General features: G+C 37.6%; 1 protein-coding gene across 1 annotated transcript; it reads left to right on the plus strand.

Annotated features, from left to right (window-relative positions):
- The first annotated feature begins 1,169 nt into the window (after positions 1–1,169).
- On the plus strand, positions 1,170–9,515 carry LOC133709393 (uncharacterized). The gene is made up of 12 exons (XM_062135121.1): positions 1,170–1,423; positions 1,842–1,983; positions 2,502–2,597; positions 3,738–3,814; positions 5,987–6,066; positions 7,107–7,167; positions 7,512–7,579; positions 7,709–7,790; positions 8,408–8,491; positions 8,595–8,672; positions 8,894–9,013; positions 9,199–9,515. The coding sequence occupies exons 1-12, from the start codon at positions 1,256–1,258 to the stop codon at positions 9,373–9,375; spliced, it is 1,233 nt and encodes a 410-aa protein (XP_061991105.1). The 5' UTR covers positions 1,170–1,255; the 3' UTR covers positions 9,376–9,515.
- The last annotated feature ends 2,714 nt before the right edge of the window (positions 9,516–12,229 follow it).

The raw sequence follows: 12,229 nt of genomic DNA on the forward strand, positions 1-12,229 counted from the left end.
GATCAGGCACGTTGACCCCCGTCACTCGGGTACTAAGATTGGGTTCGCTACCCATGCAACACCCTCTGCTCCGTGCAGCTCCCCCTCAACAAACAATTCGCCGACCATCCGGAGGTCTACCTTGGCCGGGGAGTGGGGGACTCCCTGGGGGGGCCTAGCAGGGGCCCACCCGAAAGGGTATAAAGCGTTTGCTCACTAAATCTATGGTTGACAACGCACTGACACTAATTATGCTCTTGCAAGTCTAGCGGAAGAAAACGCTTCAAACCGCCGAACAACTCCCCAACCAAGATTGCCCTCCTTGACTGGGGACTTGGCGGACTTGTACATACATGTACATTTGCAAGCATAATTAGCTATAATGGGCCACGCTCATTGTACCGCCAAAGGTACTAATTCCAACCAAAGGAATGACATACAGGTACACCGCCAGGCTGGCTACAACCTCAGCGTCGGATCACCCCCAGATCACCGCCGACGCGCCGCCACGAGCCGCCACGCGCCGCGCCAAGATAGCATCAGAAGCTCCTGAAGCTGGGAACTGAAGCATATCAGTCCCACATCGAAAACAAGGAGGAGGTCAGCCTCCTCCTCACCTATAAAAGGTTCTCTCCTCTCTCCTCATTAATTACGCATTCAATACTTACCTACTGTTACTTTGTCAACATAAATACATTGACTAACTTAGGCATCGGAGAGTTGAAGACCGCCCAGCGCGGTCTCCCTCTGACGCCCTTTGTATTTTACTTGACAGGTAGCGGAAGCTTTGAGAGCATCACAAGTATCGATCCGCCCACCAGATCAGCGTTAACAAAAGTTCAGCTACCGCCGAACTTTTAGACATTAACAGATGTATATCAATTTTAGTGTATAAGTGGTGTACTGGTTTGATTGTTTAGGTCATATAACATCAAATAAGTCAAGATTTTTAGTATTTTGTTTTAAGTCACTTAATTTGCTAGAGATTTTCTCCTCGGTTAGGCCAAAAAAGAAGGGCAATATGTTACTTTTGAGATTTAGGCTATGATTTATGTAATTTTCTGACAGTGACTCGGGTCATTCTCCTCATAAAAAAAACAGAAAAGATAGTAAGTGTAGTCTAGAACCTTCGTGGGTTTATTTTCACATATATATATTTTTTTCAATCAAAGAGGAAAAAAAAAAAAAGGTGAAAAAAAGAAAAAGAAAAACAAATAAAGACGTTCCTTGTTGAGCCAGACACCTACTTTCGAGTCTGGGCACATTGTCGAGATCAATGGCGGGCGTATCTCTCAAGTGCGGGGACTGTGGGGCTCTCCTCAGGTCTGTTGAGGAAGCCCAAGAGCATGCCGAGCTCACCTCCCACTCCAACTTTGCTGAGTCCACCGAGGCTGTTCTCAACCTCGTCTGCTCTACTTGCGGCAAACCATGCCGATCCAAAACCGTACTGATTCCCACCCTTTCTCTTTCTCTTCCTCTCTGCAGTTCAATTTTTGATCTTTCCGCTTTTATGTTGGATTTACTCATCTGGGTCCCTCGAATTTCAGTTCAATTTCTAGTTTTTATCATGTTGTTGAATTTCATTAGTAAATTTTCAATTTTGTGTTGCAATATAGTGGACTTTACTGAATCTAATGACCACACATTGAGGGATAAGCCTCACTACTTAGGTTGTGGATTCGAATTCAGTAGTTTTTGATGAGTTTGAGATCGTTGGGTTATTTGGGCTTAGACTGTGAGAACTACATTAGTAAACTGAGCTTGATCATATGTTTATATTCAGAATGTTGAAGATTAAGTTGTTTGTTTATCGGCAATAAAGCAAACTAATTTTGCGGGTTTTTGTATGTTTGATCATGAAGGAAAGTGACCTGCACACCAAAAGAACTGGGCACACCGAGTTTGTTGATAAGACTGCGGATGCAGCAAAACCGATAAGTTTGGAGGTTCCAAAGGTGACTGCTTCAGAGTCGGAAGATGTTGCTGCAACTAGCCAGACCGAAGGTACTTTCTTTCTTAGTTGGAAGTATGTTATTTTGGTATAGGCTTTGGGGAGAATCATGAATCTGTTACTTTGTTTCACCCAATGGTGCAATTCATACTTTCTTTGTGCCTTTTTGGCATGTCATCTTGGTGTTGTGCAATGGGCTTTAGTTGAGGGATTAGGTTCCTCCTGGAGGATTACAGTTGTGTCTTTGTAATAGATGAAATTGTCTTCTTACATTTGTATCCTTTTTCGTTGGTTTTATTTTCAATGTGGACTGTGGGTATGTGCTTTGCCCAAGTTAAGGGCCTTATCTTAATGTAAACCTCTTTAACTGTCTAGCAGTGTGCATAATTCTTTTCCCTATGCATAGATTTGCACAAAAGAAAGATATGACAACAGATAGTTGTTTTTGTGGTTGTTTCTCAAGGGTCTTTTAGAACTTCCTCATTAGGAAGGCTGTCAAACTCTTACGGTTGTTAGAGTCTGGATTAAAAATCATGGCTGTACCTGATTTAATCAATGTTTTTCCATGTAGAAATGGTAGTTCCAGAGGTCGACAAAAATCTGCTTCAGGAACTTGAAGGAATGGGATTTTCAAAAGAGCGGGCAACCCGTGCACTTCACTATTCCGGTGAGCTCGTTAAAAGAACTAATCATATGTTTTTTTTTATTAATTTATATGTCCGGTAATTTTATCTTGATTGAAGCTTCAATAATTTCTTTTGCTTTTGGTGGCTTTGTCTTCTTTCCATCTTTTTCTGTGTTACATGTTGCTGCTGGTTGATAGTGGATGTTAACAATAGTTAGGAGTGCTATTTGAAACATTGAAACTAATGAGAATCTACTGTTGGTGATTAGTGTAGTTTTTGTTGTTTATCTTAGTTTTTCTTGTGGTTTGACCTTAGCAAGGCTTCTTGAATAAATTTTTTTGGTCACCAATGAAGGGTTAGTAGAAATCCTCAGGCCTGTTTCTGTCCCATTTGGTCTGGAATTTGAACCCCCTCACAGTACCTACCTAGCTATTTAATAGTGTTTCCTGTCTCCTAAAGATTGTAGGGCTCGGTGGGAGGCCCCAGTTTCGAGCTGGGGTCAGTCTGTCGGGTTTGGGGGATTCTTGGGTATCAAAAATAAGAGAAAGGGAAAAAAGATTGTCAAATGATTGAAGTGTAATAGCATTATATAAACCCTCATCATTTGTGCTTAATGATTTAGCAGGAGATCCCTTTTGATGTTCCTCCTCATGTTTAGGACTAGCATCAGATGTTTATAATTACTAGAGTCGTCCTTTTTTGTTTATGTTTATTATTATTATTATTATTATTTTTTTTTTTTTAATAGAGGGTTGTCCTTTCTATAATGATCACAAATGGATTAAAATATATTATGTTTAGAAAGAGGAACTAGAACAGAGAAGTCTTAGCTGTCCATTTAAGATAGAAACTGTAACCAGCTTGTGCAGAGGAAGCACCAGAAGAACTAGAATTCATAAAAGTTTTGCATAATGTATCTCCTAATCCTTTTTGTTCTTAATTTCAAACGATTAATACAAACCCTGCTCAGAACAATAAGATCTCGGCTGAACTGTTAAAGCAATTCTTAGCATTCAGCTACTTCTGGAATTTTATGTGGTAAAAGTGGCAAGCTGTATTCTGGTGTTGTTATGTCAGCTAATCCTTTTTTTAATATATATTTTTTTAAATTTTTTTTTAACTCGAGTGAAATTTAGTTATCGCAATTTTCTCAGTTTATTCAATAATTGGGTTTTCTTTAGGTAATGCTAGCCTGGAGGCTGCTGTCAATTGGGTAGTTGAACATGAGAATGATATGGACATAGATGAGATGCCTTTGGTAAGTTATTTTGATCCTTTATGAATTCTCTCTCTCTCTCTCTGCACAAAGGCAAACCCGTAGCAGAAAACAAGATTGGTAGCCTGGTTATGTATGTGCAAATATATATATAGACACACACACACACTAATCATATCCTTATGGTCAAGAAAATATCTTCAACACTAAAAAGAGTATCTGTGATTATGGAAGACGGGGAGTTTGACATTATAGTAGTAGCTATTAATACAAGATACAAGTAAACTTTCCATTAATTTTATGGTTCGAAAACCAACAATTTCTGTTACAGGACACTTATGGTTCTGAAAATGTTCTTGCGTTATTTTCTTATGAGAATCTACTGTTTGCTTTCTTTAGTGGTCTTCCAACAATGTTAGATGTTATGAAGATGACTTTGTCGCGACCGTGAGTCCTTGAGGTGCTCTCTTGTAATGGAGTGGTATATGTTATTAGTTATGTGACTTTCATTTTCCTTATAGACAAAGACTGTTTGTTGATTTGAAATTGGTATCCTATAAGTTTGATCTTGCACAAACCTCTAAATGAAGTGTTGGCATTGAGGCTGAGGAAGGCTTTGCAAGCGCTTTGTTGATTCCAAGAGGCTTTCTTGTAAGGAAAACAAATTGTAGGTACAATCTTTGTTTGTACAAGGCTGTAGAGTATATATTTTGATGGGGAAGGTGGTGCATGGTTGGTTAACTTCGGTGGATTCTGTTGTTATGATTAGAGAAAATCGATGGCGATGGTGCATGGTTGGTTCGGTGGACTCTTTTGTTATGATTAGAGAAAATTGATGGGGATCTTAGCTCTTTGGTAGGAAAATCTATATTCTCAGTGTTTTGCACCTTCACTGGTTGATGACACAATCTAATAAGTTCAGAATCCTACTAGGAATTCTGGTTCCTATGACTTGCTCAGGATTTAAGTCAATATTGGAAAGTTAAGTTGCAGGAATTACTTCCCAAGAGAGAAAGTTGGGGTCTTTGCAAGTAAGTTTGGAAATATTGTGGGCATTTGCCTCAGAAGTATTTGGGTCTTCCATTAAGGGTGATTTCTAGATCATATTATTTCTGGACCCGTCTGTAGAAAAAGTTCAATGAAATGATTGGACATTGAAGAGAGCTGTTTTCTCAAATGCTAGGAGCTTCTCGTGGTTTGGTAGTTTGTAGTAAGTTTCTCCATTACCTTTGGTTTGAAATCCCCAATAAGGTGGTTTAGGAATGAAAGTTAATGCAAAAGTTCTTCTTGGTTGGGAAGGTGAAATGGTTCACGTGAGCTGGGAGCTAATGTCTTGTTCCTGGGGGTAGGAGGCTAGAGGTGGGGAATTCAGTCAAACATAACGCAACTCTTTTGAGGAATAAATCATGGATTCCCTCTAGAAGGAGATTTGCTTTTGAATGCAGTCATTTGGGGAAAATATGGTTTACAGGCTAACAAATTCAGAATTGTTTTGTGTCCCAAATAAATTCTATGTTTTTGAAGCCAAAATTTCTTTTGTTTTATTTTATTTTATTTTATTTTTGTTTTGTACTGAGAATGTAACCTTATGTTCATCTGGAATAAATAGAAGTTTTCACCTTCAGATATTGGGTAATCTTTTATGTGAAATTTTCACCTTTAGCATATCTCCTGAAGCAACATGGTTAAAGAAGTGCCCATAAGCATTGATCACCATTTTCTCCACTGCGTTAACTTGTAGGACAAGTTTTTCTGAGCTGGCTAGGTGGGTAATGCTCTCTATTCATTCACAAGTGTGTTGCTTTTAGTGGAGAGGAAAAGCTAAAGTCTTTTGGGACTGCAGTGCTGTCTAATGGCAACTTTTTGGTGGTAGAGCAGTCTAAAGTCTCTGAGATCATATAGTGAAGAGGGAAAATCTTATTGGACAGTGCTCAATTTTTGGCATATATCATTGTCTGAGTTTAGCTATGGTTCTTCATTTGCTATATTGTTAGATTGAAAAGCTGTTCCACTGTAGTTCATGTGTCTCCTCTGTTTTCATTTTACTGATTTTCTGTTTCTTTGTTTCCCTTGGATGCTTTCTGTAGTTGTTAAGATTGTTAGTAAATCAGATGACACCTTATCCCCTACAGTATTTTAGTTTTCTTTTGTTGCTTTGATGAGAGAAAGATACCTTGACTCAAATCTAAACCTTGCTTGTTTCTATATTCTCAGGTACCAGTCAACTCCAAAGTGGAGGCTCCAAAACCTTCTCTCACACCAGAGCAATTGAAAGCCAAGCAACATGAGCTTAGGTAAATGCTCCTGTGCATTATAGTGTCATTGTGGAGATCAACTTAGCCATTACATCATCTATGGAAAGTTTGAAGATGCTAGTTTCTGTCTGTCACGATATTTATCTCCTTTCGTTGGGTGCAAGTTTTTCAATTTCCCTTCTCGTGACTCCCACATTAATTTCAAAATGAAGCTCCATTTCCAGCCTTCATTTTGTATCTGAGAGACAACTTGAAGCTTCTTTCTTCCCTAGTATGAAAATTAGATTCTGCAGTTGAACTCTATAAAATACTAACTGGTTATTGTCTTGTGAAGAAATAGTCGTGCTTATCAAATCTATGTCACTGGGTATAATTACTAGTCATAATGTAATACTTTTTCCTTCTGGTCTTGCATGCATTCTATTTTTCGTGTTTCCGCATGTGAAATAAGGTTTGGTCAAAATAAGAATTCAGTCTGGAAACTTTGCAATGGTGGTTATTTTGCAAAGATGGTTGGGATGTTGTGATGTCAGTGATAAGATGAACATGTTGTTGTGCTTACCATTATGGCATTTGGTTATTTATATATATTTTCAAGTTGGCTTATTTAACACATTCAACTTTTTGGGCAATGACAGACATCTCAGAATGTTTTTAGCCATTACATTGCGTTTAGTATGCTGGTATAACTTAACATAATAAATTAATAATGGGGTCCTTTCTATTTAAAGAATGAGATGGGTGCTTTGTAATGGCAATGTTCACTCCAATCGAGTTCTAGATTCAGAATGTCTTCATGTGATTCCCTCGATTGAATGCTGAAAATTGTGTACTTCCAACATCTGGATATAATCTCAAAGTGTCTATATTTGACTTTATATTGTATTTATGGTATTATGAAATACATTCCGAGCGTTTCTTGTAAATCCTCTATGCTTTAGGTTATATCATTTTTTTGAGGATATAGTTTTGGCCTTTTGGGTCATATTCATGTTTGAAAATCTTGTTAGATTTGACTTGCTGCTTTTTAGTATTTAATTTTATTGCCTCGTAAAGTTTTCTTTTCAATGAATCTCAAGGGAGAAGGCCCGGAAGAAAAAAGAAGAAGAAGAGAAGAGAATGGAAAGAGAAAGAGAAAAGGTACTTCTGAATGTCTTCTCTCTTGTCTATTCGCTCATTACAGAAGTTTTTTTTTCTCATGTATTTGGTGCATCCGTTGTACTTTCATTGTGAAAGAGCTGCATTCTAATCTTAGAGAACCCTACTTTTTCCTCCATTGTGTAACATGTTCCTGTGTTATGGACCTTATGGTCCATATAATATGTCACTATCTTCTCAAAAGGATATGAACTTTTAAAATAAATAATTGAATTTAAATTTCCATAACATTGTGAATGTGTTAATTTTTTCTTTTTTGTTGGCATACATCAAGGAGAACATATGTTTGATGATAGATTCCTTTATTTTCTTATTTGTTTCTTCAGGAGAGGATTCGAGTGGGCAAGGAACTCCTAGAAGCGAAGAGGATAGAAGAAGAAAATGAAAGAAAACGGTTTATCTTCACCCACTACGCCTTTTGAATTATATTGTGATTGTGGTCCAGTCTACAATAAATGATCTTCTTCCTTACATTGCTTGCATGCATTTCCCATCGGGATGGAAATGTGCTTTTTTCTAATAGGATTTTGGCCTTACGAAAAGCTGAGAAAGAGGAAGAGAAAAGAGCCAGGGAGAGGATTCGTCAAAAACTGGAAGAAGATAAGGTAGACAAAACTATTCAAAACCAAGATGAGCCAGGGATGTGTATAATCTGATCTAATCATACATGCTATTTCTTAGATTTTGCAAAGTGGTTGTAATTGCAGAGGAAAACTTTAGTTGATGCAACTAACAGACAACCCAAAAAAAAAAAAATAGTGGGGATATTTTTCTTTTGAATTTCCTAGTGCCAATGAGGGCATTGAAAAAAAGTAGGTTTATGAGGGTATTTAGCCTTCTATGAGGCAAGTCTAGCAGAAGCATACGTACCTCTTATGATAATAAGGAGAGGACTAGTGTAAGGAGATTTTTAGTGAACTTCAAGTGCTCCATGTGGTTTTAGAAATATTAACTACTGCAGTTTCTGTATGTAACAAATTAAGACAAATAAGCCCCACATTCCCCTCCTTTTGAAAGTAATTAAAAACAGAAACAACTATCCTAGAATATCTAGGACGAAGTTATTTGTTAATCAATGTCTTCCTACTAGTTTCTTCTTACATCTTAATAAACAACTTAATTTCACATTCCCCCCTTCATGCAGTTTTTCTTTCCTTTCTTCTTTGTTATGTTTCTGTTCTATTTTCATTTATAGTGAGCAATTCTTTATCTGTCTTCACAGGCGGAAAGGAGGAGGAAACTTGGTTTGCCACCAGAAGATCCTTCAACTACAAAACCTTCTGCACCTGTTGTAGAAGAGAAAAAGGCATAAGCTTGTTTGTATATGTTATTTGCATTTTGAATGCCATTTTGACCTTACTGAAACATGTACTGATGAATTTCTCTGGGATCATGGTATCCAATTGCAGATGTCATTGCCAGTTAGGCCTGCTACTAAAGCAGAGCAAATGAGAGAGTGTTTGCGATCTCTTAAGCAGAATCACAAGGTAAATTGTAGTGAATTATTATGTTTCATTAAAAAAAGAATACAAAACGGTTATGTACTACCTTATTTTGGAGTGACTTTATGGGTCTGGTAAATATTGAATGAGAAAAATAAATGCAAAATGATGTTAAATGGAAAGAATTATTTTTATACTGAATGTTCTGGTGTGCTTTGCTTAAGCTGAGCGGCCTTGCTTATATTGTTTGTTATCTGTTTGTGTAGGAGGATGATGCCAAAGTAAAGAGAGCATTCCAGACTCTTTTAACTTTTGTAGGGAATGTTGTGAAAAATCCTGATGAGGAGAAATTCAGAAAAATAAGACTCACTAACCAATCTTTCCAGGTAGAACTTCTTGTATTGTATATTTCACTTTTTTGTTTTCCTTTCCTGTTCTATGATTTTGTGCTTGTCACACATTCTTTTACCTATTGAACTTCTTCAATGGTGTAAAGTTGGCTCCTACCCCACAGTTTGCTGTTATCAGTTTTCTATTGTTTGGTCATAATTGTGATCCCCTTAACTAACAGGAAAGGGTTGGTTCATTGAGGGGAGGCACTCAGTTTCTTGAGTTGTGTGGATTTGAGAAAATGGAAGGCGGTGAGTTCTTGTTTCTTGCTAGAGACAAGGTTGACATGGCAGTACTCCATTCAGCTGGGTCTGAGCTAGACTCTGCAATAAAGAATCCCTTCTTTGGTGTTTTGTAAGTAAAAGATATGCATTTTGGATATGTTGAGTGTTTTGGTTTGTTGATAACAAGAATGTTCAAAATATGGTGAAAATTGATGGCATTCTCCTTGGTAATTTCATTCAAAATGGATTGTATTTGAAGATCTTTTGTTTTTCAGTTTTTATGTTTGAACCCTCCCTAGGATTATTGGAAATGGGAAGGATGGTTTATAAATTAGGGGTCGGGGGTCGTTTTTATCTTTTTAGAAAATAAAATAAAGGCCATTTCAGGAGGAAGACGACCACCTGTTTTTTATTTTTTCCTCCTTTTATATGACAGGCCCGTGAGGTGGAAATAATATTTGTAATTTAACTAATTTTCATGGAAAGGTAACTGGTTGTGGTGGTTTGGATTGAACTTGAAACAAAATTAATTTTAGGTTGAAATGTATAAACCGTGGCCTTGTGGTCTTCTCTGGCTGCGAGGTGTGTGCTGACGGCGGGCGGATGCGTCTGTATTACTGCGGTGCGGGTCTGGCGTGGAGCTGTTGTTGGGGTCTGTGGCTGGGCTTTCTTTGGGCCAGGCTGTAGTTGGGTCTGGGGGCCGGGGGCTGTGTTTTGTTTTTAGTTAGGGTGATTTTATCTCCTTCCATCAATGTCATTGTTGAATGAGACCAGGCTGCCATGATCCCATGAAGTCTCAGTTGGTGTGAGGAAATAAAATCGCCCTAGGGGAAGTATAGGAGCCATTCAGAGACTTGGGGCAAACGGTTTAGGAGAGCATGGAAACACCTCTCTTTAGTCTTTACCACCATGGAGTAAGGGCCAGTTTTTATTATTTTATGTTATTTTATTTTTTGATCGAGATCACACAGATGTTTCTAGAGAAATCAATGGAGGAAAGGTTTTTTGTTGGTGGATATCTCTCCGAAAATTTATGCATTAACGGGTGGTATGTAGCTTAAGCAGTGATGAGTAGTATTCTGTATGGACACTCCAACAAAAGATGAGCGTTTTGGCTTGTTTTAGCTGTACTTTTTTTTTTTTTTTTTTAGAAACTGTCAACTCAATTTTATTAATAATAAACAGAATAAAAATTACAACTGATAGATGGACAAACTATAAAATAGCATGAGAAATACTAGAAGCAACAAAGCAACAGAAATAAACCCTAGCAAGGGTACGAAGGGATGCATTTTAGCATTTGATGAGGCACCAGATAGAGTCCGGGTTATGTAAAACGGTACCAATAGTATGGTCGACCATACTTCTACGCAAAAAAATACGTTGAATAGAGGGTAACCTTCTATCAAGGTAACCGCCGGTAGTGTTGCCTACTCCACGCAAAATAATGCGCTGAATAGAGAGCAATCTTCTACCTAAGTAACCAGAGAAGCAATTCTAACATGCAGCTAAAATTAGAGCCCAAAAAAGTCTCCCGGATCCCAAATGCGAACCGGAACAGCTTCGGGCTCATTCACCAATTGCAAAGCCCCAAGAAGGAAGGCCCAGCCCAAATTCCTACTTGAGTAATCCAACAGAACAGCAGCCCAGGCCCACAAGAGATTAGGGCCCAAGTCCCACTCAGTGACTCAAGAAACCAGAGCAAAGCCCAAAGCCAATTAGGGTTTACCCTTGTATCCAACGAGATAGTGCCTCCGAGCATACCGCCGGCGCTGCACCAACCTACCACCCTGCCGTCGGCCGACCTGCACCACGCCACCAGAAACATTTTGACTCCATTCCCACCAAACAACCCAGCGAGAGAGCGGACGCCGGCCTCCACCGTGCCTGCAACCTGCTGGCTTCGAGGGCACGAACCAGTCGATCTAGCCAACCCAGCGTTGACACTAGGCCTCATCAAAAAGCCCGCGGATCAAGTGGGCCGATGGAGGCCCGCCGGCCCTGAGGGCTAAAAGCCCGGCCCGGCCTGTTAAAAAGCCCGCAAAAGCCCGGCCCGGCCCGCCAAAGGCCCGCTAGGCCCGGCCCGTAAAAGCCCGTAAAATATTATTTATATATATATATATATATATGTAGATATGTGTGTGTGTGTTTATAAATATATATACACACACATATAGATATATATTTGTGTGTGTTTATATATATATATATATATATGTGTGTGTGTGTGTGTGTTTATAAATATATATATACACACATATAGATATATATTTGTGTGTGTTTATATATATATATATATATATATATATATATATATATATATATATATATATACAGATTCTATCCAGAGCGAGGTTAGAGTTTAGGGTCACTTTTCGGTCTCATATCCACATCTCGACCGTTCAGTTTTTAGGTACTAATGTATAGATCATCTCTGCAAAATTTCAGCCAAATTGATGATCTATAAGGTATCTAACTCGTTCAAACCAATTGATGATCTATAAGGTATATATATGTGTGTGTGTGTGTGTTTATAAATATATATATACACACATATAGATATATATTTGTGTGTGTTTATATATATATATATATATGTGTGTGTGTGTGTGTGTTTATAAATATATATATACACACATATAGATATATATTTGTGTGTGTTTATATATATATATATATATATATGTGTGTGTGTGTGTGTGTGTGTGTGTGTGTGTGTGTGTTATATATAGATATATCTATATATGTGTGTGTGTTTATAAATATATATATATATATATATATATATATATATATATATATATATATATATATATATATAATATGTGTGTGTTTATATATATATAGAGAGATATAGAGATATATAGATATATATATATATATACATATATACATATATATATATATATATCATGTATGTGTGTGTGTGTTTATATATATATAGAGATATATATATATATATATATGTGTGTGTGTGGAAGTTCTTAT

Source organism: Rosa rugosa, chromosome 5 (assembly GCF_958449725.1).
Source record: "Rosa rugosa chromosome 5, drRosRugo1.1, whole genome shotgun sequence".
Classification (NCBI taxonomy): domain Eukaryota; kingdom Viridiplantae; phylum Streptophyta; class Magnoliopsida; order Rosales; family Rosaceae; genus Rosa; species Rosa rugosa.